Source organism: Psittacula echo, assembly GCF_963264785.1.
Source record: "Psittacula echo genome assembly, chromosome: 3".
Lineage (NCBI taxonomy): Eukaryota > Metazoa > Chordata > Aves > Psittaciformes > Psittacidae > Psittacula > Psittacula echo.
This window is the reverse complement of record NC_137736.1, coordinates 6,284,042-6,306,818: the sequence shown is the minus strand read 5'-3', so window position 1 is coordinate 6,306,818 and position 22,777 is coordinate 6,284,042. Positions and strand designations below refer to the sequence as shown.

At 40.2% G+C, this 22,777-nt stretch overlaps 1 protein-coding gene across 1 annotated transcript; it reads right to left on the bottom strand.

The window, feature by feature from the left end:
- Positions 1 to 2,425: 2,425 nt before the first annotated feature.
- Positions 2,426 to 22,181, bottom strand: LOC308219351 (transient receptor potential cation channel subfamily V member 6-like; the record flags this gene model as incomplete). Its single annotated transcript, XM_080614186.1, has 15 exons — positions 2,426 to 2,699; positions 2,985 to 3,091; positions 4,118 to 4,386; positions 5,298 to 5,364; positions 5,620 to 5,785; positions 6,071 to 6,147; positions 7,278 to 7,364; positions 7,684 to 7,896; positions 8,676 to 8,822; positions 9,689 to 9,864; positions 10,073 to 10,171; positions 10,695 to 10,835; positions 11,778 to 11,900; positions 12,402 to 12,499; positions 22,051 to 22,181. The coding sequence occupies 15 exons, from the start codon at positions 22,179 to 22,181 to the stop codon at positions 2,426 to 2,428; spliced, it is 2,175 nt and encodes a 724-aa protein (XP_080470312.1).
- Positions 22,182 to 22,777: the final 596 nt, after the last annotated feature.

Below are 22,777 nucleotides of genomic sequence, written 5' to 3'. Positions count from 1 at the left end.
TTCAAGGTCAAGTTGGACATGGTTCTGAACAGCCTGATCTAGTTGAAGACGTCCATGCTCACTGCAGGGGATTGGACATGATGGCTTTTAAAGGCCCCTTCCAACCCAAAATATTCTATGATTACCTTATTTACATTGGGCAACTCAAAAAACAGAAAAGAAATCATATAGTTCCAATGCTGTTCTGTGCAAGGATTTTGAAAGCCATTACAGACAAAACACTTACTTAAAACTATCTGCTACTGGATTTTTCCTTTATTTTTATGGGGAGCAGATACAGAAATCTATAAAGATGTAGCACAATTGAGTTCTGTTCTGCCTCCTGCAATGTCAATATGTTGGTTTCAGTTCCAAGATCAAAATTCTTCATGTTGTTCATGGCAATGAAGAACACAAAATCAGCACCAGGGCTTACAGATCTTATACTTCAAACTAGCTTTTAAATTATTATCATTATTATTATTATGTCACAAAGAGGAGTCCTTTTGTAGAAACAGCTATATACAGCTCCATCTTAATTGTATTTCTCCAGGTTTTCAAACCAGTGAGAAGACTACCGTACTTGGGGGCCAGGAAGGAAGGGGAAGCCATCAGTCCTCGTCTTCCTGCTATTTCCTGTTCACTATGACAGAAAATTCATCTACAATTACAGCAGCAATTCACAGTTCTGGTTAATGTACTAAATTGTTCCAGTCTCCAGAGACCATCAGTACAAACCCCAAAGGTTTTGGGAAGGACCGACAATACCTAAGTGAGCGAGACCAGACAAAACTTTCAATTCAACAAAACAAGTCAACTCAAAGTATGTAGTTGCATTCCAGAGAGACAGCCTGTCAGTCATCCACTGGAGCATAAACACACATTCAAGTAAGAGAAACAGGGCATTTAAATAAAACCACATAATTGCAAAGATCATGATGCTCATTACAGCAGCTGCAAGAGAGGAGATGGAGGAGATGCTTGCTGTGATATCTCAATACAATCAGAAATCCACTGGATTCAGCATTTTCATTGTCTGCTTTCATTCTTACAATGGGATTTGGCTCAAAGTCTTGTGCTAGGTAATAATCCTTGGTTTCTTAAAAAACACAGTTTCTGTTACTAGTCCTGTGGAAAGGAAATGTGAAGACCATGGATTGCTTTCCATTTACTTCTGCTATCGGAATGAAACTCCACACTTCTGAGAATATAAGAAAACCCTGAAATGACAGTCCATTTCCCTGAATATTTATCCATTTTTCTTAAAGTGGCTGTAGACAGATGACAAACTGGCACAGCATCATCTGGAAAGAAGCTGTATGGATGACTCAGTTATTTATTGGATAGTTTCAGACTCTTGGAGGCAGAGATGGCACACACCATATTCTGAACTGCCTCTGCAAGAGCTCTTAGTCATCTATCCAACATTTCCTCTTCATTTCTTCCAGTGCTGTATTGTAGCTCACTATGCAGCCTTCATGGCTCAGTCAGAGAACTATGGTTCAGAATCCTCTCTTCCACAGAAAATGAAAGACCAGCTTTGGGATCACTTGGATCACCTGGGAGATCACTTGGGAGATTAATAGCTCTGCTGAAATGTCACATTGCTTAAAGTCACCTAACCACATCATTCATGCTCTCATTAGGAAAAGAAGTTCCCACTTCAGATACTTCAGAATCCTCCCAGGAACAGCTGTCGTCACTTCTTTTCAAAACCTTAAAGTGCATTCATATAACAACACAATCAATCAAACAAAATAACACACACACACACACACACACACACAAACCCAAAGAAGCAAACCGAACCAAAACCAAACTCAAGCCAAACCAGTCCTGTTAAGATAGTAGTACTGAAAATGCAGCTAGTAGAGACTGCTTTTCTTCAGAGGGCAAAATCTCTCAGGCCCTGAATGCCAGCTATATAGTTACAGTCCTTTTAATCATCACAATGTCAGTAACTACTTTCATTCCTGAGCTTAGTTACAGAGGTTTTTTCAGTTTCATACCAAACCATAAAGCAGAACTTCAGTCAGTCCTCTTTCCTATGAGAACATTGGAATTTTGCGAAACTGGAGGGAGAGATTATACTGTACGTAACAGACTGGGAGAAGGCTTACTGATCACTTCTTTGTAAATGCTGGCTTCTTTTGTTAGCTTCTGTAGGGCATTACAAGGCATAAAAAAAATACCACAGACCTTAGCTCAACAAATCCACCAGCATGGTGCAAATATCAGTGCAAAAGCAGAAACATGTAAGTGTAGGAGAGAAAAGATGGCATTCATATATCATAGCGTAGACTCCATGAAATGTTCATGGACTCTGCACCAGCAGAGTTCTTCAAGGCTGAATATGAGTAGCATGCTGGAACATGTATGAACAGCTGGAGAAGACAACTGCTATGGTAAAACTGATCTGTGTTGTGTTAAAAAAAGAAAAGGCCTCTTAGACATCATAGACCTCCTCTTCCATGCCATGTCCAACCTCCTCATGAAGCTGGTGGAACGTGTTACGCCTAAGGATCTCCCAGCCACGGTGAGAACTAGTCTTGGATGTGCTCCGTGACAATGAGAGAGCAGGCAGTTCCTTCTTGTACAGGATGTCCCTATTGATTTCCAGCTTTTCCAAACCTTTGTCATAGTTGTCCTTATCCTGAGCCTTAAATGCTTCTGTATACCGCATCATCTTGTGTTTGATGGGATCAACCCTGTCTTCAACTCTGTAAGAGGATTAAAAAGATGAACTTAATGAGGTAGAAATATGCCAGTTTATCAACAAAACCAAGCAGCCACAAGCAGCAAGCCCCTCCCAGAAATATGCCTACTGACCTAGACATCCCAGAAAAGTTACACAGGAACAGGAAATCTTTTATAGGCACAGTGCTAGCAGCTACTATCATACAATTACCTCTTAGACTTTCATCCCTGTCATGTTTCTTATTAGCATCCACACCCTGGATTCTTCTTCTAGGATCCTTACAGGCACACACTAGAACAGAACTCACCTGAGATACCATCGATCCCCTAGCCCATACTCCCGGCCACAGATCCCAGAGCGAGGCCAGAGACACCGTGGCAGTTTCCTCTCCAGCATGACAGTGGTAGCAACAACCTTTAGAACAAAAAAAACAACCAAATCAACCAACCGAATAAACAACCAGGAAAGAACTTGGATGAATTAGAAAAAACTCTCCTTCAAAATGAACAGTTTCATGAGTGCTGACCCATTACCATACTTGATTACAGCTCCATATGGAATGAAAAAAATGAAGGTCAACACTCTTTATTATAGGGCAATTCACTATTTTAGTCACAGCTGTGACATGTTTTGAGGAAGCAATGGTGCTCTTGAAACACTGTTAAATATCTTTCCTGATGACAAAGAGTAAGGTAATTAATTTGTAAGCAACAGAACGGTATTTATATATGCATTAATTGTTGTCAGAACTTACCAGTGTGGCCAGCAACTACATTTAACCATTTGACTTACTAATTTCCCACAGAAAAGGGTTTCCTGCTGAGCAGCCATATAAATGATCTGGTTGGGTTTTTTTGTCTTTTGAGCAAGAGTTAGGGCAACTTTTCTTAATGGATCTAAAGATATTACTGCAACCATTACCTTGCATTCTATTCCACCTCAGTCAATCCCTATAATTATAATTAAACTCTCAGTTACACAGAATATGATTTGTAAAAAAGGATGCAACTATAGTTCTATTTAACAAGAGAGCTCATGTGTAACAACCAAAGAGCTAGGAAGATCCAGGATGGACGAAAAAGGTTGAATGGGTTTCTAGTGGCTATTTGAAATAAGGTAGGAATACCCACAGAGCAAAGGCATACTGTATGATAGTTTCACATGGGAAGATGTGGAGAAGAGTCTTGAATTTAATCACTTCAGAGTCATAGAAAGGATAAAAGAAATTTGGTGGATGATGTACAGAAGCTGTAAAACAGAATTAAAAGAACATGGCTTATTGTATTAGCCCCTGAGAAAAGTGAAGGCCAGGGAAAGGTTTTAAAGTACCTTCTTTAGAGCATGGAAGGCAGAGTAATTGCACTGTCTAGCACATTCTTCTTGGACAACTTTTCCCCTTCTTTATTAAAAGTGAACACTTTACCACCTAAGCTAGATTACCTGGGCTCTCCAGAGCTCATCCCGTTCATGGGCCACTCTCCAATGGGTGTCACCCATCATGGCAATTAGCAAGTTGAGCATAAGGAGCGTGGCAATGATGGCAAAGGCAAAGTATACCACACTGTACATAAAAGGCAGATCCACATCATAATTTGCAGGGCCATCAATGATAGTGAGGAAAAGCTCAAAGGTGGTGAACAAGGACATGGGATAATTGTAGAACTGTCCAAGGTTCTCAGGGTTCTCTGTCTGGAAGATGATGTAAAAAGCTGGAGGACAGCAATAGGAGAAAAAAAGAGAGAGAAAGTTTAAACAACAGGAATCACAATCCAAGAGCAACAACAGGGTCCTGTAAGGGATGCTGGCAACAAAAAGTTGTCTGGGAAGGAGCTACATGTGTTTCTATGCTAGCGCAGTACCCAGCATAACAAAGACAAATCTCTCACTAGAATCATTGGACTTCATTCTAGAATTACTCAGAATTATTTTATTGCCTTTGTTCTCAAAATAGTGATTTTCTCTTCTTCAAGGGCATAATAAATCATGAATGTTAATCTCATTTTCCAAAGACAAGTATCATAAATGCAGTATGTTTGTAAACCTTGACTTATATATGTGTGTGAAATTGTATGGATTCTTCTAATTTCTATTACCCTAGAAAGAGAAAGAATTCAAAACTGAACTTGCATGAGCAGAAATCAGTACTGGAAAAGTGACCATACTCAAAGAAATAGAGGGTATACATCATCATCACCTTTGCCAGCTAACTCAGAGGACGACCTGAGAACAAATCAAAACACACACACTTCATACTGAAGAAGATGGCAGGGCATTACTAAGACGGAGGTGTTGGCCACATGGAGGTGGCTGGTCTCTTCTCCCAAGTAACAAGCAATAGGACAAGAGGAAATGCTTCATGCTGTGCCAGGGGAAGTTTAAATTGGATATTAGGAAAAAATTCTTCCCCAGAGGTTGCGCAGGCATTGGAACAGGCTGCCCAGGGCAGTGCTGGAGTTACCATCCCTGGAAGGGTTCACAAACTGTGTAGATAAGTCTCTTAGTGACATAGTTTAGTGGTGGCCTTGGCAGTCCGGGCATAAAGGTTGGACTTGTTGATCTTAGAGGTCTTTTCCAACCTGGTTGATTCTATGATATTGCCAGTTTAATTTTGTAAACTCACCTGATGCAAAGCCTAGTATCACCACAGCCATGAGCCAGCAAAAGCGCATGAGATCTCCAAATATCATCTGTAGAACAAAGACAGAACCATCATAAGGCCCAACTGTCCCACCAAGTCACAATATAATCCTATGTAAACCATTTTCCAGATTCTAAGACTATGAGTGGACTAAAGAAAACTTCTGCACTAAAGAAAGAACGTGAAAGTCCCAAACCATCTGCGCAAACAAGAGCTTATCCATTTGCCATTAACATTAGTCCTTTGCAGTCTATCTGCAATGAGGGGTCATGATGTAACAAGCCCATATCTATTTGTCTTATACCTTCTGGATCATGATGGTAAAGGGTCCGAGCATCTGGAAGCCTCGTGCGAAGTACATGACATTACACCATCCTAGCACCAGGGCAAAGGACATGGGCACCACCTCACCAGTTGTGCTGGTGAGACGCATCACCATGGTTACTAGAATCATGCAAGCATATGTGATGCTGCAAAGGAAGAAGAGACAGTGAAAAATTTCAGTGGAGGAATTTTACCCTCCTTTTTGTTTCATTTTCAAAAATTCCAAGATGAGCACGTACAGCCACCAGCCCCAGAGGCAAAGAACTCTCAGCACTACATGTCAACTCTACATGTCTACTGGCTCCCTACACAGCAGCTGAGCCAATAGAACAAATAAAGAGAAGGAATACTCTAAAAGAATGGAGCAAGTGACTTATCTGGCAAAAGACAGCAATGGAGAAAATGAGATACTTCAAAAGTAGTGTACTTACACAATTATGTGGAAAGGCCCTCCTAGGATGGTTTGTCCAAAGTATTTTGCTGCTCCAACTCTAAGGATATCTGGGATCTAAGAGAGACATCCTATTCACTTTAGGACTCGGATGAATTCCGTTATACTATAAAATGTCATGGTTATCACCAATATTCACAGGATCTTGGGACCAGCTGCATCTGCTTGGCTGATGCACAGATTGATTACTATATTACTTTAAAAAAAAATGACTGAGTCAGGTGGACCACTCTTGTGATAGGACAGAGATTGCTAGAAAATCTAAGAACACTTGGGCAGATCAAGAGACTTCAGTATGTGGCAGAGAGATGTTGCAGCACAGAGCTGTGAGCCTGAAGCTCATATAGATTACTGACAAGAGACCAGACAAACAGCTGAGAGTCAGAAACTAAGACAAGAAGAGCTTCTTGAGTTTGTTCTGATTCTTACTGTGTTAATTGTAGTATAGTTCTAGAGTCATGACCAGCACAGGAAGAAGGACCTGTCCTTCCAGAACAGATATGGGCAAAGAAAAACCTGTTTACAAGTCCTGTATTGTTTCAGTTATCCTTGGCACCATCATTTGAGTTTTCGCATGTAAAAGATTCAGTCTTCTTTTTCATGTTGTAATAAAATCAAGTAGGGTTGGTATTTGTTTTCATTTAAATAACTTTGCCTTTTGTTTGAGAAAGAGAGAATGAGAGTTCACGGCAAGGAGGACACCTAAACACCTCCACCTCTGAACTCTGGCTGAGTAAGGCTCCTGTTACAGATCCACACAGTCACTGATCTCCGATTAAATACAAACTTTTCTGTGTATGCACAGAAATCACTTCATCCAGCACCTTTAAACACATGAGTATTTCGCGGTGCTAGGTGGAGAATCTCTAATAATCCAATGCAACAGCTGGGATTCAGCTGGATCCACAGCTGGTGCTAACAGAACAGTGGCATTACCCTACAGATAGTATTTGAGATTGCAGCCAATCCTTCTGATTGCTTCTTCCACACCTGGAGTCTTACATTATCACAGTCTCTGTTTCATCCAACAGATACTGTTAGCAGTGTCTATTTCGATAGACCTATATCAAAGCACTTAGACTAAGCAAATAACCCTTGCCAAGTTGTCAGCACAATCACATGCCTATTTAGTAAGTAAAATCTGTCCTGATGAAACTCAAAACTATAGAGCTCACTGTTTCTCTTACCTCAAGGATCAAAATTACTACAGCTCCAATGACCGTGATTAGCTCCCCCACTAGTCTTAGCTCATCTTCATATGTCATGTATGATTCCTGAAAAAAAAGTGAAAGGAAATTAAAACTGAATTTTAAAGGAAGTGAAAGGAAATTAAAAAAGAAGACGGATGAAGGGAAGGCCCACTGTTGGTGAAATAAATATGACTAGGACTGATCAGGCCACAGGAACCAGACCAGGTCCAGCAACTGAGAACAGATAGTACACCATATTTCTCGCTGACAAAGGTCAGCTGGCAGAAAGAAGGAAAGCTGCAATAGCTGGGAACTGGGAAAGACTTGGACTTTCCAGTTTAGTAGGTTAGATGAGAATTGCCTAATGTTGCCTATGGGGCCCTGACTCCTATAGACACAGTACCTGCAGCATTTTCTGGACGTAGATTGTATTGTCTCTGCTGCTTGTTTTGTTGCCTGTTCGGGGTTTCAGAGGTCGGTAGACGCAGCACATAGTGAAGCAGACCATGTAGAGTATATAGAACAAAGCCAGGAAACAGAAATAGGGACGACCATACATATTCCACTTCAGGCTCACCAGCTCCTTCACAGGTGTTAGGTCCAAGATTTGGCGTGCCTGAGAAAGACAGAAAGAAGGAATTAACTGCCATAAGGGTGTTTGTTTATAAGCAAAGTAAAAATGCATACAAGTAAAAAAGATTCGATAGATGGAAATAATACGGGATGGGGAGGACTGTACTAATTAAAGTGTCTTCTTGTTCATTTCCTGTCCTATTAGTATTATTTAAAGTGATTACAACTGGTAGGATGGTGTCCCTTGAAAGTCTTAGAGTTCTGCCTAAGCTTGCCATTACATTTGCTACTTTAATTTTTAGTAATACCTTTACAACTTTTGAAGCCTGCAGCAGAGATTATTTGCCTACTGTCATTAAATGAAGAGAATGAGTGGTTTTAACATGCACTCGAGTTTCGGATTTCTGAACACAATCATGTCTCAGAGAGACATTGTGAGAGTTAATCAGAATCACAGTTACAGAAAGCTACTTGCTAGAGCTACTGTAGAGGTACTTGTCACTGATACATTTGAGCCTGCTGAAAGAGAGAACCATTTACTTGAATCACACAATGTCATTTCCTGTATCTTGCTCATGCTAAGTTCTTTCAATCATCTTCAAGTTTTATACCTCAGAAAAAACTGTATATAAATCAGATGTATATACATCAGATGTAGCCAGGTCATTAATAAGCATTAATACATTTTATGTATTCCCTGCAGCACATGGTACAAAATCCTTGCTCTTGGTACTATTAAAAAAGCTTGAACCTTCGAAGTCATCATTCTTCTTTTATAATCACCATGGTCTGCACACCAAACGTATGTGGTGCCCACAGTACCTCTCTCTTCTTGGTTGAGACAATGAGTTCAAGGAAGGACTGATCTTCAGCCCAGGAGTCAATCTCTGTGAGATCATAGAGAACAGTGGTCAAGGGGCCAAAGGACCAAAGACTGTGCTTCCGCTTCTGCATAAGGTATTGAAACATCTGAGAAGAAAAGAAGCAGCTTGAGGATATCAGGAACTTTCCAGTATATAGTGTATTTGCAATGAGAACAAACTTGTCAAAACCTTTTAGTTACAATGGATTTGCCTTGAACTCGGCAGTTGTAGCAGTTCTCATATCTCTCAGGAACAATTACAACAGGTTAAGAAGTTGAAGAACTTTTTCTGATTCCCATTTGATTATTAGCTCACGCTTGAGGTAAAGGATGAGTGTTTTTTATTTTAAGTTCTAATCAAACTGCTAACATTATTTAACACAATTATACATCCTGACAATAGATTTCATATGGAATTATACATTGATTAGGAAAAAAACCCACCCTTTTGTACTTTTCTACAAGTTATCAGGAAAGAGGTGTTGCAAGGGAAGTGATCCTGTCCTTCATAGATCTACAGAGGTAACACTAAACACCTTTGTCTTCTTGTTAAGGGAAAGGGCGAGAGTTTACATTAAATACTGAGTTCTTGTCTATTAACAAATGTCTGTGAGTACCCGAATAAGTTTCCCATGGGTCACATTTAGGGTAATGAAATCTCAACAAAGATAATAATTTCAGCTAGGCTTTCCAAAAAACTAATGGGGGGGTGGGGTGGGGGGGGTGGGTGTATCTTTATGTTAACACCTTTTCAACTCAAATGCTTCAAAAATTGAGTCAAAAGAGTTATTCTCTAAGTACTCATTTCTTTCATTAGGATAAAGAAATTTCTTACAAAGGATTTTCTTATAAGGGATTTGTTATGTGTCTTCTGCCTCCTAAGAACATGCACAGACTCCCTTGGTCCGGATGATGTCATTTCAAGTTCTCCATTTCTCTTTTATATGGAAGCATCTGTATCACAGAAACTCACCACAGTGTTACCCTCAACTCCAGCCAGTTTGAATGGAGTTAGCCCCTCATTGTTAGGAATCAATTCAAGTGATCCTGGTCCCTCTTTGTTCCTATCATAGGAGAGTATCAGGCTGTACATGTGGCAGGCAAACGTCTTATTAGGTTGGAGAACCAGGATGTGAAGAACAGTATTACCTATGAAGGAAGCAGACCAAATAAAATATGTAGAATTGCCCAGCCCTGTGCAAGACTGGCAATTGACTGATGGCTTTAATTTTCCTCACATCCCTCATCCCTCAGCCATTTGTAATGAGAGAAAAATATGTGCATGCACAGATAACAGAATCTGATTTAAAACATCCATATACACTGTGTCCAATTCAGTAAGCCCCACAGCACATACCCAGGTAATCTTGAGCTCTAATATCAGCTCCATTTTCAATGAGCAACTGCACAATTTCCTCATTTCCCACACAAGCAGCAAATGATAAAACATGCTCTCCTGCAAAGAAAGGAACGGGGAGAAACAACGTTAAGACTCCAGGAGGCAGAGGAGGTTAAAGTATGATGAGGGAAAGCTATCCATGCTACCAAGCTAGAGGATATGAAACAAAGAGTTACCTCAGGTAACCTGTAAATTTCCTGCCCCACTCCTCATTCTACTCAGAAAGGAAAGGATGCCTTCCCCCCTCAGCACTAAAAGAAAGAGGTGTTCTTTCCAGAAGATTACCTTCACAAGAAGGTTGACAAGTAAATTGCAGTATATGCTGCTAGGAAGAAATTAAATTATTTAAATGCAATATATATTTTTGCATACATGCAAATATTTAAATTTGTATGATTTATATATTTATATTTCTATAGTATTTACATACACAAGTGGAGCATTACTGTCTGCTAAAAGATGCGTGCTTGATGACACTTGGAGACACGAGTCTTTACTCAAGCAGTTTAGATGAGGACTAAAGCTAGCCCCCCATATATCCCTCATCACTCTGCTGGTTCCCTCCACCTTTCGACTGTACCGAAATAGAAAAGATTCTGGGATCTGCGCCTGAAGAAGTGTCCAGTAGCCCTTGCTGTGCAGGCATTAGCTCCTCTCTTGAGTAAAGCCTTCACCAAGATGATGTTTTGGTTCACTGCTGCAATGTGGAGAGCTGTCTGGCCTGTAAGACACAGAAATAAAACCTTGCCTTCCAAGAAAGCAGCTTCAGGCTGATCAGTAGCCTGCAGTTCACATTTCAGTCATGGTAAATCTAAGGTTTTGGGACCGCACTCATAGAGGCTATATTATTTAGCTTTGAAGTTATCCCTGTTGTGTGCGAAAGGTTGAACTACAGCTTTTCCAGTGATTCCATTCTACTTAGCTCTTCGTATGAATTCATGAAAACTGACTTTACAACTTGCCAAAAAAGAAAATATGCCAACAGGATGCACCTTCTAGATTTTTGCTGGGGGAAAACAAGACATGCCACACTCTTCCAGAAATTACACTGAAAGCTGTGTGACTGATTATGCTTCCCTTCATGGGACATAAAGACCAGGTCAAGGCAAAGCTCCCATAGAAGACTTATTTTAATCGTTCGAACTAGGTATTAGAAGTTTTAAAGCCCCACCATTATTATTTTTAGTGGTTTCAAGATTCTGTCTGGCCTTTCTGAGTAGTCAATCAGAACCATCCTTTAAAACTGTGGCTCAGATGAGACTCAAAAGCATTGGCCACATTTTTTTCAATCCTGTTCTTTGTCAACCAAAACCCCATTTTTTCTCCTTTCAGAGATGGGTAAAGTTGCCTTCTGTTACAAATGAGTATGCTAGAAAGTAAAATGTACATTTCCTTGCAATCCTGCTGTAGCAAACAGGCCCATATGTGGTTAAGGGTTTGGCAGTTACGCATATGCATGTTTGTACTTGTGCATACTTGGGTTTAATATAATTCCACCTTCCACAAATGGTCAGGAGCCATTTGTATGTTGGCTTTGCTTTGTAACTGTTTGGCACTATATTGAATTAGGAACAGTATAAAGCTGCTTTCTTAAAAGCACAGGTAATACTTCCTCTCTCCCCCTGCAGGGAATCCTGCCCATCTTCATTCCCTAAGATGTCACCTTCATAGAGCTCTGATGTCATCCTCTCATTGATAAGCTCAGGAGCTGCTTCCATCAGAGTCACTGCTGCCTCCATGTTATCATACAAGGCAGCTACATGAAGGGCAGTCTCCCCCACTGCACCTAGAAACAGTAGGAGAAGCATGTGAGTCATTCTAGACAGTCAACTATATCTGACAAAAGCAGAAATTCATATATTGGGGTTGAGAACTGTGGGAGTGCTAGTCCCTCCTTGAGTACTGCCGGATGCCACCTCAACATATGACATGGTAACAGCCTCAAAACTACAGTCTCTGTCCTTCACTCCATCAAAACCTAAAAGCTGAACAGAGACTTCATGTTTTTGTAAGTGACAGCAGTCTGAGGCATGAAGGGGATGAGCACACAGTGCTTCCACAAAAAAGGCCCGTTCAAGCTGTAAACCTCTAATCTTCCCATTCCTTTAGGGTTTGATGAGCTCTCCAAGTTGGAAAACTCACTTTGTTGCAAAGCTGCTAACACAGAGTTAAGTAGTTTGAGTTTGCTAAGGCAAATGTTTCAGCAAACTAACAAACATACTATTCTACTCGTTGTAACAGACTCTTGCTTCCGCAGAAAACCATTTGTCGCAAATAATTGAGTTACCTCTCTGATAGATATCACATGTTCCATCAGTGAGAAGTTTCCTAATGGCTGGGAGGTTGTTCTCTTTGGCAGCCTGGAGGAGTGGGGATTCCCAGATCCTATAGTCAAGAAAAAGTGGCTGATAAGGAATGCCGTTAAATACATGCTGCCTTTCTCCAGAGCTGTCATGTTCTTAGCTTGAGACAGTATGTATCTTCAACGTTTTCACTGAAAGATCAGTAATGCACATCTACCATCTGAGGTATTTTTTGAATGCAAAAAAGCCTGTCACAAGCAACTGTAGTTCTAAAAACCCAGGTAGTTCATAATCTTTTGATTTACTGACACTTAACCATATGGTGGCAGCAAAGAGAAAGACAGGAAAAATAAATGACCAACTCCAAAATGTTTCTGGTTTAGATATCCTACATGTAGAGGCACAGAAAAAAGCAAATGATGGGTCATGGGACCTCACTTGAAATATTGTGTTCTGGTGTCCCCAACATAAAAAGGACATGGAACTGTTGGAACAAGTCCAGAGGAGGCCATGATGATGATCAAGGGACTGGAGCACCTCCTGTACGAAGACAGGCTGAGAAAGTTGGGGCTGTTCAGCCTGGAGAAGAGAAGGCTGCGTGGAGACCTCATAGCAGCCTTCCAGTATCTGACGGGAGGGCTACAAGGATGCTGGAGAGGGACTCTTCATTAGGGACTGTAGTGACAGGACAAGGGGTAATGGGTTAAAACTTAAACAGGGGAAGTTTAGATTGGATATAAGGAAGAAATTCTTTACTGAGAGGGTGGTGAGGCACTGGAATGGATTGCCCAGGGAGGTTGCGAATGCTCCATCCCTGGCAGTGTTCAAGGCCAGGTTGGACATAGCCTTGGGTGGCATGGTTTAGTGTGGGGTGTCCCTGCCCATGGCAGGGGGGTTGGACTTGGATGATGTTAAGGTCCTTTCCAACCCTAACTATTCTATGATTCTACATGATAACCCTCCTGACAGTAGACTGGTCAGCTCAGGAGCCAGTAAAAGCCAGTAGATTTTTTCACACAGCATCTGAATTACTCCAATAATGAATGGAAAAGAAAAAGTGCCAACAAGCATTCACTCCATATTGTAACAATGCTTTAATTGTATAATTAAAAGAATGAGTTCTGAATGTAGCTCCTCACCCTAGAAAGTTATGAAGAAAAATTTAGAAGCTCAGTAACACTATTTTTTTCCTCTTACGCTGAGAAAATACAAGAAATTATTGAGAACTGAAATGTATGCCAGTCCTGGGCATGCCATCAAGCAAGTGCCAGGCTGAATGGTTCACTTATAGTTGAAGAATGCCCTTGAGCCTTCGGGTTACTTTGCAGATCCCTTGGAGCTGATGAAGAATTTACAAGTACAGTCACCAAACTTCACTACAGCAGGATCCTTTGGTGCAAACGGCAGGTGAAGGGAGGTGATCCTGCCCCTCTGTTCAGCTCTGATAAGGCCATACCTAGAGCCCTTGTCCAGTTCTAGGATCTTCAATACAAAGGACGTATTGACCTACTGATGACAGATCAGCAAAAGGGCTCCAAGATGATTACAGGACTACAGCATCTGTCGTATGTGGAAAGGCTGAGAGAACTGGGACTGTTTAGCCTGGAGAAGGAGCCATTCTTGTCAATGTAAGTACCTGAAGGGATGGTGCAAAGAGTTACCTGCAACGCTTGCTCAGCATCCAAATAAGTTTTGCCAGTGTTCAAAATAACGAGTTGGCCACTCAAAAAAAAAAAAAAAAAAAAAAAAAATCACAAAACCCAAAATCTACTGATTTGGGGTAAATGTTTATGTTATCCTTGAACATTTTCAGATTTATCTTTTATTTATGAAAGATGTCTTGGGTGGTTTTTTTAATTTTTGTTTTTATATGAATAAATAATTCTAAATAGCCCAAGTTCAGGAATTAAAGATTTAAGAACACCCTCAAACCCAAAGAAACAGCCTATCTCTTATGAATTTCCAGTATGAAATAGAAAGAAATTCCTCTCTCAAAATGAGGTGAGCTCAGTTTTAGATCTCCGTGCAGGTACAAATTTTATGCTCTCTCACCTCTGCTGTCTTGCAGTGCAGATGTTTAATTTATTCTTAATTATCTAGTACGGCTCAGGCCATGCTGTAATCTGTGATGTGGAATCCGTCTAAGAAACGTAGTAGAACAGTGACAAATTCAAGCTGACATGAACGAGGAGGACGCCAACCCTTCTTTTCCTACCAGCCCCAGTCTGTCCTTTCAGTACAGTGCAACAGCCGCCAATGGACTGGATGTTGGTCTCACACACATACGCACACATAAAAGCATGTGGAACAAATACATTAGTCCAACCATATACCTGGAGATATATTCAATGCTTTCTCCTTGTGATATCTCAGATTTTTCGCCTTGTATTCTGGTATTATTTAGTTACAAGATTTTTTGGGAAATTTAGTTTCAGTTTATAGGGCAAGTACTATATAAAGCAATAGACATTTTGCATTATTAATGACACTGATGTTAGAGTACGTTACTTATGAAAAAACTCTATCGTAAGCCACAAGCAAACCCACACCAGAGAAAAAGGCAGAGAGGATATAAATGGCCCATTGCACATTACGTTTTCTCAGAACTTGTGCTTATTAGGTATAGGGTAATTTAACCATAAAGCTATAGGAAAGCAGGTGCATAGATTCTGTGGCTCACAGAAAGATGTATTTCTTGATTTAAGTTAGTCTTTTATGAAAAACAGGATCTTGAAGAAAGAAAAAATATTTTATATGCCTTTGTCTCTAGATTTTATCTACATGAAATGTGCAAGTTCTGTGCATTTTATATCAGAAAGATACTGGCTCACTTGAGAGAACTTGGGAGATAAAACAAAAGGAACAAAATATCAGAATTACACAGATAAATAGGAATCATCTGAATTAAGTGTAAATTAATGGGCATGGGCTACAAGTAATAAAAGTAACTAAACGTTATATTTATCATTCCATAAAAGGAGCATTTCCTGTCATCAACAGAGCCCCGTTATCTAAGTCACTAGAAATTAGACTAGAAAAACACTAATGAACAAAGGAGAAATAAAAACATTCAGAATATAAAGAACCAGTCTGAACAAACGAGGGAGCTGTTCTAAGGTATTTTTATGTGTCCTTCACACTCTTTGCCTTGCTGTTTTGGGAAGAATTCTTTCTTTATCTTACTCACATGTCAGCTGCATTAGTTGCTAATTACAAGATGATTTGATAAGAACATTGCATCTAGGATCAGACAAAGAGGAACAAAATAAAGTGTAGCTCTGAGCAAAAGTTGTAAGAGTCAGTATCAGAGAAGCAGGTTGCCACCTCTGCCATTATTTTGGCTGAGAAAGATACTGTCTTCCTGGAGACTGTCAGGGTTCAGGAGGCAGGAAGTGGGAAGGAGGTGGGGTTTCAATAGTATAAACAATGCTATAATTAATATGTTGATGCTTTATGTGGAAGGCCTTTATCCCTCAAATGACCTCAGAGAGGAGGATTGATTGAGTAAGAGACAGTGTGGGAGGACACAAACAAAATACCTTTCTCACAAAATTCTCCAAAGCCCTTGTAAACAGCTAAGTACCTTACAAGCCCACTAAGAGGGAGACACCAAATAACTACCATTCATGGCTATTAGAAATACAGGGCAAAATTGTCAAGCCTTTCTACTTACTATAGGAACCTCCAACGGGGCTTGAAGAACCAGAGGCCAAACAGCAAGCTGGTAAAGATCCCAGAAGTGTTGATGAATGTCATGGCACACTGCCTCCGATGCCTTAAGGGGCCATGACTTACATGATTATATCATATGCTTTTACTCTCATTTAATTTTCTGTCCCATGATTGCGGAACCATTTTACTCTCATTTAAAACACACGATTATAATTATAAACTCATTTTTAATACATTACATGTACTGAGCATATAAATGTTAACTACTAAGTGAGACAAAGTCACTAATATAAAAAGTCTAAAAAAGTCACCTGAATCTAGATCCTTCAAAACATTTTAATTTCTTTAAGATCTGGACATTAAACCGATTTTATTCTTGACCCATCAAACACAGCATAAATTTTACTTTTTACAACTCTAGTTCCTGTGCATCAGAGCAGCAGCAGGTAAAATCTGTAATTTAGTCTCTTAACAGAGCTGCCTACAGTAGATGCTTCATTTCTGCAAAGTGCCATTGTGTCACTGGATGGAGAGTGTTGCTTTCAGAGAATTACTCAACTGAGACCTATTTAGATGCTCTGAGAAGATAAATCAGCACATCTAACTTAAGCTCTGGTTCTAAATCATTCCTTTCTTCAGCTATGGAGCCAAGGGACACTAAACTACTAATTTAGCCAGGTAAGTTAGGTCTGGTAACGCTAGGTAGTACTGATGTTGCCTTATAGGAGCAGTTTAGGTTAAGCACAGCTACATAGCTAACCACTAGTTCTCATGGGCTATGAAACCCACAACACTACTTACCCAGAAGTGCTTCTGGGTTCTTCTTACTGAGCTAAGTAATATAGCTATGTTGGGACACTTAGTAAACCTTGATCATGCATTACTGTCAGCCAGTATTCTTAACAGGTGATTCAATGATACGCTCAGGAAGCTGTGAATTGTTTTTCAATATAGGAGAGGACAAAGGCAGGAACACCCCAAAATTCATTGTGAAACAAAGAGAAGTTAGAATGTAGGTCAGATTCTGACTGAAGGAGTCATGTAAAACAGTTTTAAACAAGGTTAAGTATTTCACAAGCACTTTCTGCTGGTAATACGTGCCCTTTCGGATTTACAGCTTCTTCAGCACTTCCTTTGGAGTGCATCCTGTTCTTTTGAAGAGCTAAAGAATGCAATGACAAGTCCGTCAGTCTAAACTGTTATAAAAAAAAGAATTTGGATTTATGGGATTATTCTTTTAAAACAAGAAAATATGTTAAACATGTGAACTGTCTGGACAAAAACCAATCTGAATCTTCTTTTCCAAGACTGAGCTCACCAGAGATGTAACAGAGCATCTCTTTCTCTTCTTTCCTTCCCTTCCCACATTCTATTACTTGAGTCATTCACTGTAGGGAATTTTCCTATTGTTTGCTCTAGTTTAAGTTTGGCATCTGTTAGCTTCATGTTCTATCCCCATGACTATGTCAGTTACTGAAGGTCTAAAGCAATTCTTTCTGTGCGAGTTATAAACTCATCAGCAGGGTATTATTTCAGCTTTCTTTTCTTTCCCTGTTACAGTGCTCAGAATATCCATGCTCCATACCTCATCATGAAATCACCATCTTCTCCCTCCCCTCTGCTAGTATATTTATGTAAATGTGTGCTAGACATCAGGAGAGCAGAGGAGTGCTCATAGGAAGCAAACCAGCCAGAAAGAGGATCAAAGCAATCATCTAACAAGATGCTAAAGAATGAGTTGGGAATTAATAGCACAAAGTAAAAAGAAGACAAGTAGCGGGGCTTGGACAATCAGGGTCAGCAAATTTCTTCAGCACTGACAGAAAGACTCAGCAAATTAACTGGAACCTCTTGTATGTTGAAGCTCCTGCATGGTAAACAGAGCTTCTCTGGAAATTAACAGGTTACTCATTACCAATACTATTAGACAAGAAACTGATAGGGAAGTATTATCTCTTACTCCTTTAGCTATCTACCACACTAAGCAACAGGAATCTTGCTCAGTCTCTTCCATCAAGGCAACCTCCTTGCATTAATCTCATTTTTTTAATGGTGCATCTGAGACCATTCAAGAATAATGTCAACTAGCACTGGAGAGTAAAGAGCCACAAAAAACCTGGGAACTAACAGGGGCCTGAAGTTTTTGTTGCAACATTTTTTGAATGATGATAGCTTTCTGCAAGTTATATAGATTTTCTCAAGCACCTCCAATGCATTATTTCTCAAAGCAGTTTTGTGTTGTTAATTATTGTGCAAAACTGCTTTGGTTTTATTTTTGTTAATGTACCACTCAAATGTCATTAGAATGATTAAGCCTCAGAACATGACATGAAGGCCAGGTGATACCAGTAATCCCTAAGCAACAACTGGGAGAGAGGAGACACACAAAATATAGACTATTTATTGATCAAAGTTATAAAGGCAGGCAATAGCAGAAAGAAATATAATGTAATTGTCTCCTGATCCATGTAACCACTTGCTCTAACTTATTTATTAGTTATTTTTTATGAAAAGTGCAGTTTTTGTATGGTAGAATTTATAAAATTAGATGCCAAGGAGATAAACCTCTTCCTCTGAAGTCCAGACTTAAAACAAAGAAAGGAAGCAACAACTCTTATAGGGGATCTATTAGACTGTGACAGGCATGTGATTCCTGCTCCCCTGTGTCAGACCGGGATTTTCACACGTATTTATCACTTTGCTCCCCATGACTATGAGCTATGTTGGGGTTTTATGTTTGTAATCTCTAGGCTGTATAGATCCCAAAGTATATGCCCAAAGATAATACTAGAAAAGACGCATGAGATGTGACCACTGTCTCTGGGATTCTACACTGACCTACTGACTGTTTAAAACAAGAGTTTTGAACAGAAAGAAACCAGCAGAGTAAGGCAAAATAAACTCAAAGTCCTCTTTAATTATGAGATCAACTGCTAATAAGACTCAAAGACTTATTACACATGAAGAAAGAGAATGGACAGCAACTCAAGTGAAGGTGAGAATAACAAAAGGAGTTAGCTTTCAGGTATAATCATCACCAGTTGCAGGATGGACTATTCATCAGGGTCTGTAGTGAAGGACAAGAGGTAATGGGTTGAAACTTAAACAGGGGAGGTTTAGATTGGATATAAGGAAGAAATTCTTTACTGAGAGGGTGGTGAGGCACTGGAATGGGTTGCCCAGGGAGGTTGTGAATGCTCCATCCTTGGCGGTGTTCAAGGCCAGGCTGGATGAGGCCTTGGGTGGCACGGTTTAGTGTGAGGTGTCCCTGCCCAGGGCAGGGGGGTTTGGAACTGGATGATCTTAAGGTCCTTTCCAACTCTATTCTATGATTCTATGATGTGACAGGAAAAAGCATTGTTGTCTTGCAGACTTTCTGTGTGTAGTCAGAGCAAAGTAGTTACTAAGTAGTAACGTATTTACCATTGCCTTTCAATATGATAATAGTAGAATTTAACTGCTGTTTATTACTGTATATAATTCAGCACCATTAACTCTGAGAAGAGCTCAAGCTGAAGCCACAACACTGCAATTCCACACAATTCCACACAACAACTTAACAGGATGAAGTAAAAGTCCTCATCTTACAACAATTTTTACACAGAAGCAAAGATTTCATAACAGTATTTCCCATAGTCACCACATACATTTTCCTGGTATGTATTCCTCTCTGTACATAATTAAGAACATGAAATCAATAAAACCGATGCCAGTCTTCTGCAAAAATTTCATTTTCTTTCTCCTCAAACTCCGAGTATCTCTGGGGACAAGAAAGGAAAGGAAAGAGTAGGATAATAACAGGGAGAAATGGTCCTGCCCGTCTCTGGAAAAGAGTATCCATATATTGGCACTATGTAATTTCCGACCAAATACCAGACAACTAATTAACGTTAGTTGAAAGCTGTAGGAAACATAGACCTAAACCAGCAGGGAACAGTTGTGCCCCATGCAACCCAGATTTCACAATGATATTGTATGCTCTACATGTGTTGTTACATGGAGTTTTATAAAGAAACACAGAAATGTTAGTTTTGGGGAGCACTGGGGTTGCACCAAATTGCTCTAAGAGAAGCTTACTGAGAAAGGTCTATATGCCTAACAGTTTTTCTGTTTCCTCTATCATTAGCAACACACAAGATGATTGTGGGCCTGCAGCACAAAACTAATGAGGATTGTCAAGCAAAGGTTGGATGGCAATCCAATAGCAGCTTATCTGAAAGGAAGCAAGGAAAAGGAAGGAGCCAAGCTTGGTGAGGCACTGGAATGGGTTGCCCAGGGAAGTTGTGAATGCTCCATCCCTGGCTGTGTTCAAGGCCAGGTTGGACAGAGCCTTGGGTGACATGGTCTGGTGTGAGCTGTGCTTGCCCATGGCAGGGGGATTGGAACTGGATGATGTTAAGGTCCTTTCCAACCCTAACTATTCTATGATTCTATGATAAACCCTTCATGGTAACAGCACATGGTAAAACAAGGGGCTACAGCATCAAATGATGATTTTGGAGGCTCAGGATGAATATTTGCAGAAAAACCTTTTCAGGAGGAGGTTGCTACAACACTGTAATGGGTATCTGAAGGTATAATAGAATATCTGTCCTGGGAGGCTTTCAGGACTGAACTAGACAAAACCAGAACAGTGTGATCTGTTGCTGGCAATAGTCCAACTTCAAGTGGGAGGTTAGATAGGGACCTCCAGATGCTCCTTCCAAATATCTATGACTTAAAAATGTGAAGATAATGTTATAATTATAAAAGTATTAATATATTTTGACTTTTGCACACATTTATTTGGATATTACAGAATCTGCTGAAAACTTATTTTTCAGTTACCTGTGATGCTTTTCATGAGCATTCTATGGAGACACTATTGTTCCCACTATCCCTCCCATTTTAAGTGTATTTAAGTCCCACTTCCCTGAAGTAAAATAGAAGAGGCTTTTGTTATTTGGTTAGAAGCTAGATGATGATAGATGCAAATTCTTTCCTTAAAAACATATGTATATTTGTCCATTTTAAGGTGCTTTCCTACTTACTTCTATACATGCATGTGTGTATACACACATATGTATGTATGTGTAGATAGACAGATTTTCTCCCACACAACCACCTTTTTGTGCCCAGAGATGTTCAGAGTTTTGTGAGGAAAGAAAAAACAAATCTTACCAGGCACTGGCAGCAATTTGTTATTTGAGTGCTGCAGTGTTTGCACATGCAGAAACAACAAGCATCAATGAAAAACAGATGCAGCTGGATTTCCATGAATGCTCCTGCACCACTGTGTGTGGAGGGAGCAACCCTGCACAGCAATAACAAACAGCCGAGGTTCAATATTTACGTGTGAAGGCACAGGCAGTCTTCTTGATAACGTAAGGTCTAAGAGGTGTCACTGTACGTGTTGACACCCAGGCTACGGGGGCGAGAAACAGCAGTCCAACCCAGGAAGTGACTGACCACCAGAATGTGCAACAACACGAAGTCCACTCTATCCCATAGTAGAGACAGCTTTTAGACATACAGAAAGCACAATCCTTGCAACATACCCAGTATTTCAGCTGACTGCAGTACATGTCCCACACACTCTTAATAATAATTAAAACCAAAAAATCCCAAGCAAAGCCAACAACAACAAACACAAGCAAAAAACTCCAAACCAAACCTTTCTCCATTTTCTTGTAAGCTTTACCAATGAAGCAGGAAAGACAAAAGTGCATTATTCATTTATGACTGAAGTCCTGCACTCAGGGTAATTCAATTGCAACCTAGTAAACCCACCTGTGAAAGCAGATAAGATTGGAACTCCAGAAGCATTCCACCTTGAAAGAAGAAATCTGATACAGAAAAGTGCTCCAGGGTTGTTTAAAGTTTATCTACTGGTAGAAAAGCCTAAGAGAAAAGACTGAGAATCAGCTACGGGGAGAGAGCAGCAGAAGAAAGGGAAGACAAAAAGGCTGAAATGCACTGTACCTTTTCTGCTGGAGTAAGTAGATTTCATCCAGATGTTTATCCCAGGATTTTTTGCCTTGCAACTTCTGACTTAGTCCATTCCAGATCCGGAAATAAAAGGGTTTGCTATCCTCAAATAAAGGAACCCCCATAGCACGTCCCTTTTTCTTTCTTACCTAGCTGCCTGGTGGCCAACAGTCCACACTTTGAAAGAAGACAGCAAAGGCTCCCTGCAAGTCAGCACTCCTCAGCCCTAGTCTGCTGCTTACCAAGGAGATTGTCCCTCAGCTGCATCACCCGATCAAAGTACATGTAAAAAACACAAAATAAAATCCCTTGTCCCTAGCAGACCATGCCTGGAGCCTCATCAAGTGCTTAGTTTCCAAAATAGCCCAACCCAGAGGTGTGTCTGATTTAGAAGTAGCTCACCAGCAGCCTACCCCTCACAAAGACCCTATACAGCCCTGAAGAATTCATACAGCATCATGTGCTAGGCTTCTAGTATTTAATTTCAGAACTTAGAAGTAATCATCCTCCTTATATCCAATGCTTCTAGTATTTCATTTCAGAACTCAGAAGTAATCATCCTCCTTATGGATCTCTGAATTCCTCTGGAAAGCAGCATGTAAGCAATTTTGAAATAAGACAGCTGAACAAGTCAGGCAAAACACCTTTAAGGTGAGTGAACATGTGGGAACGTGCCCTAAAAGGCACTGTACTCTGGGAAGGTAGTATAGAGGAGGACACA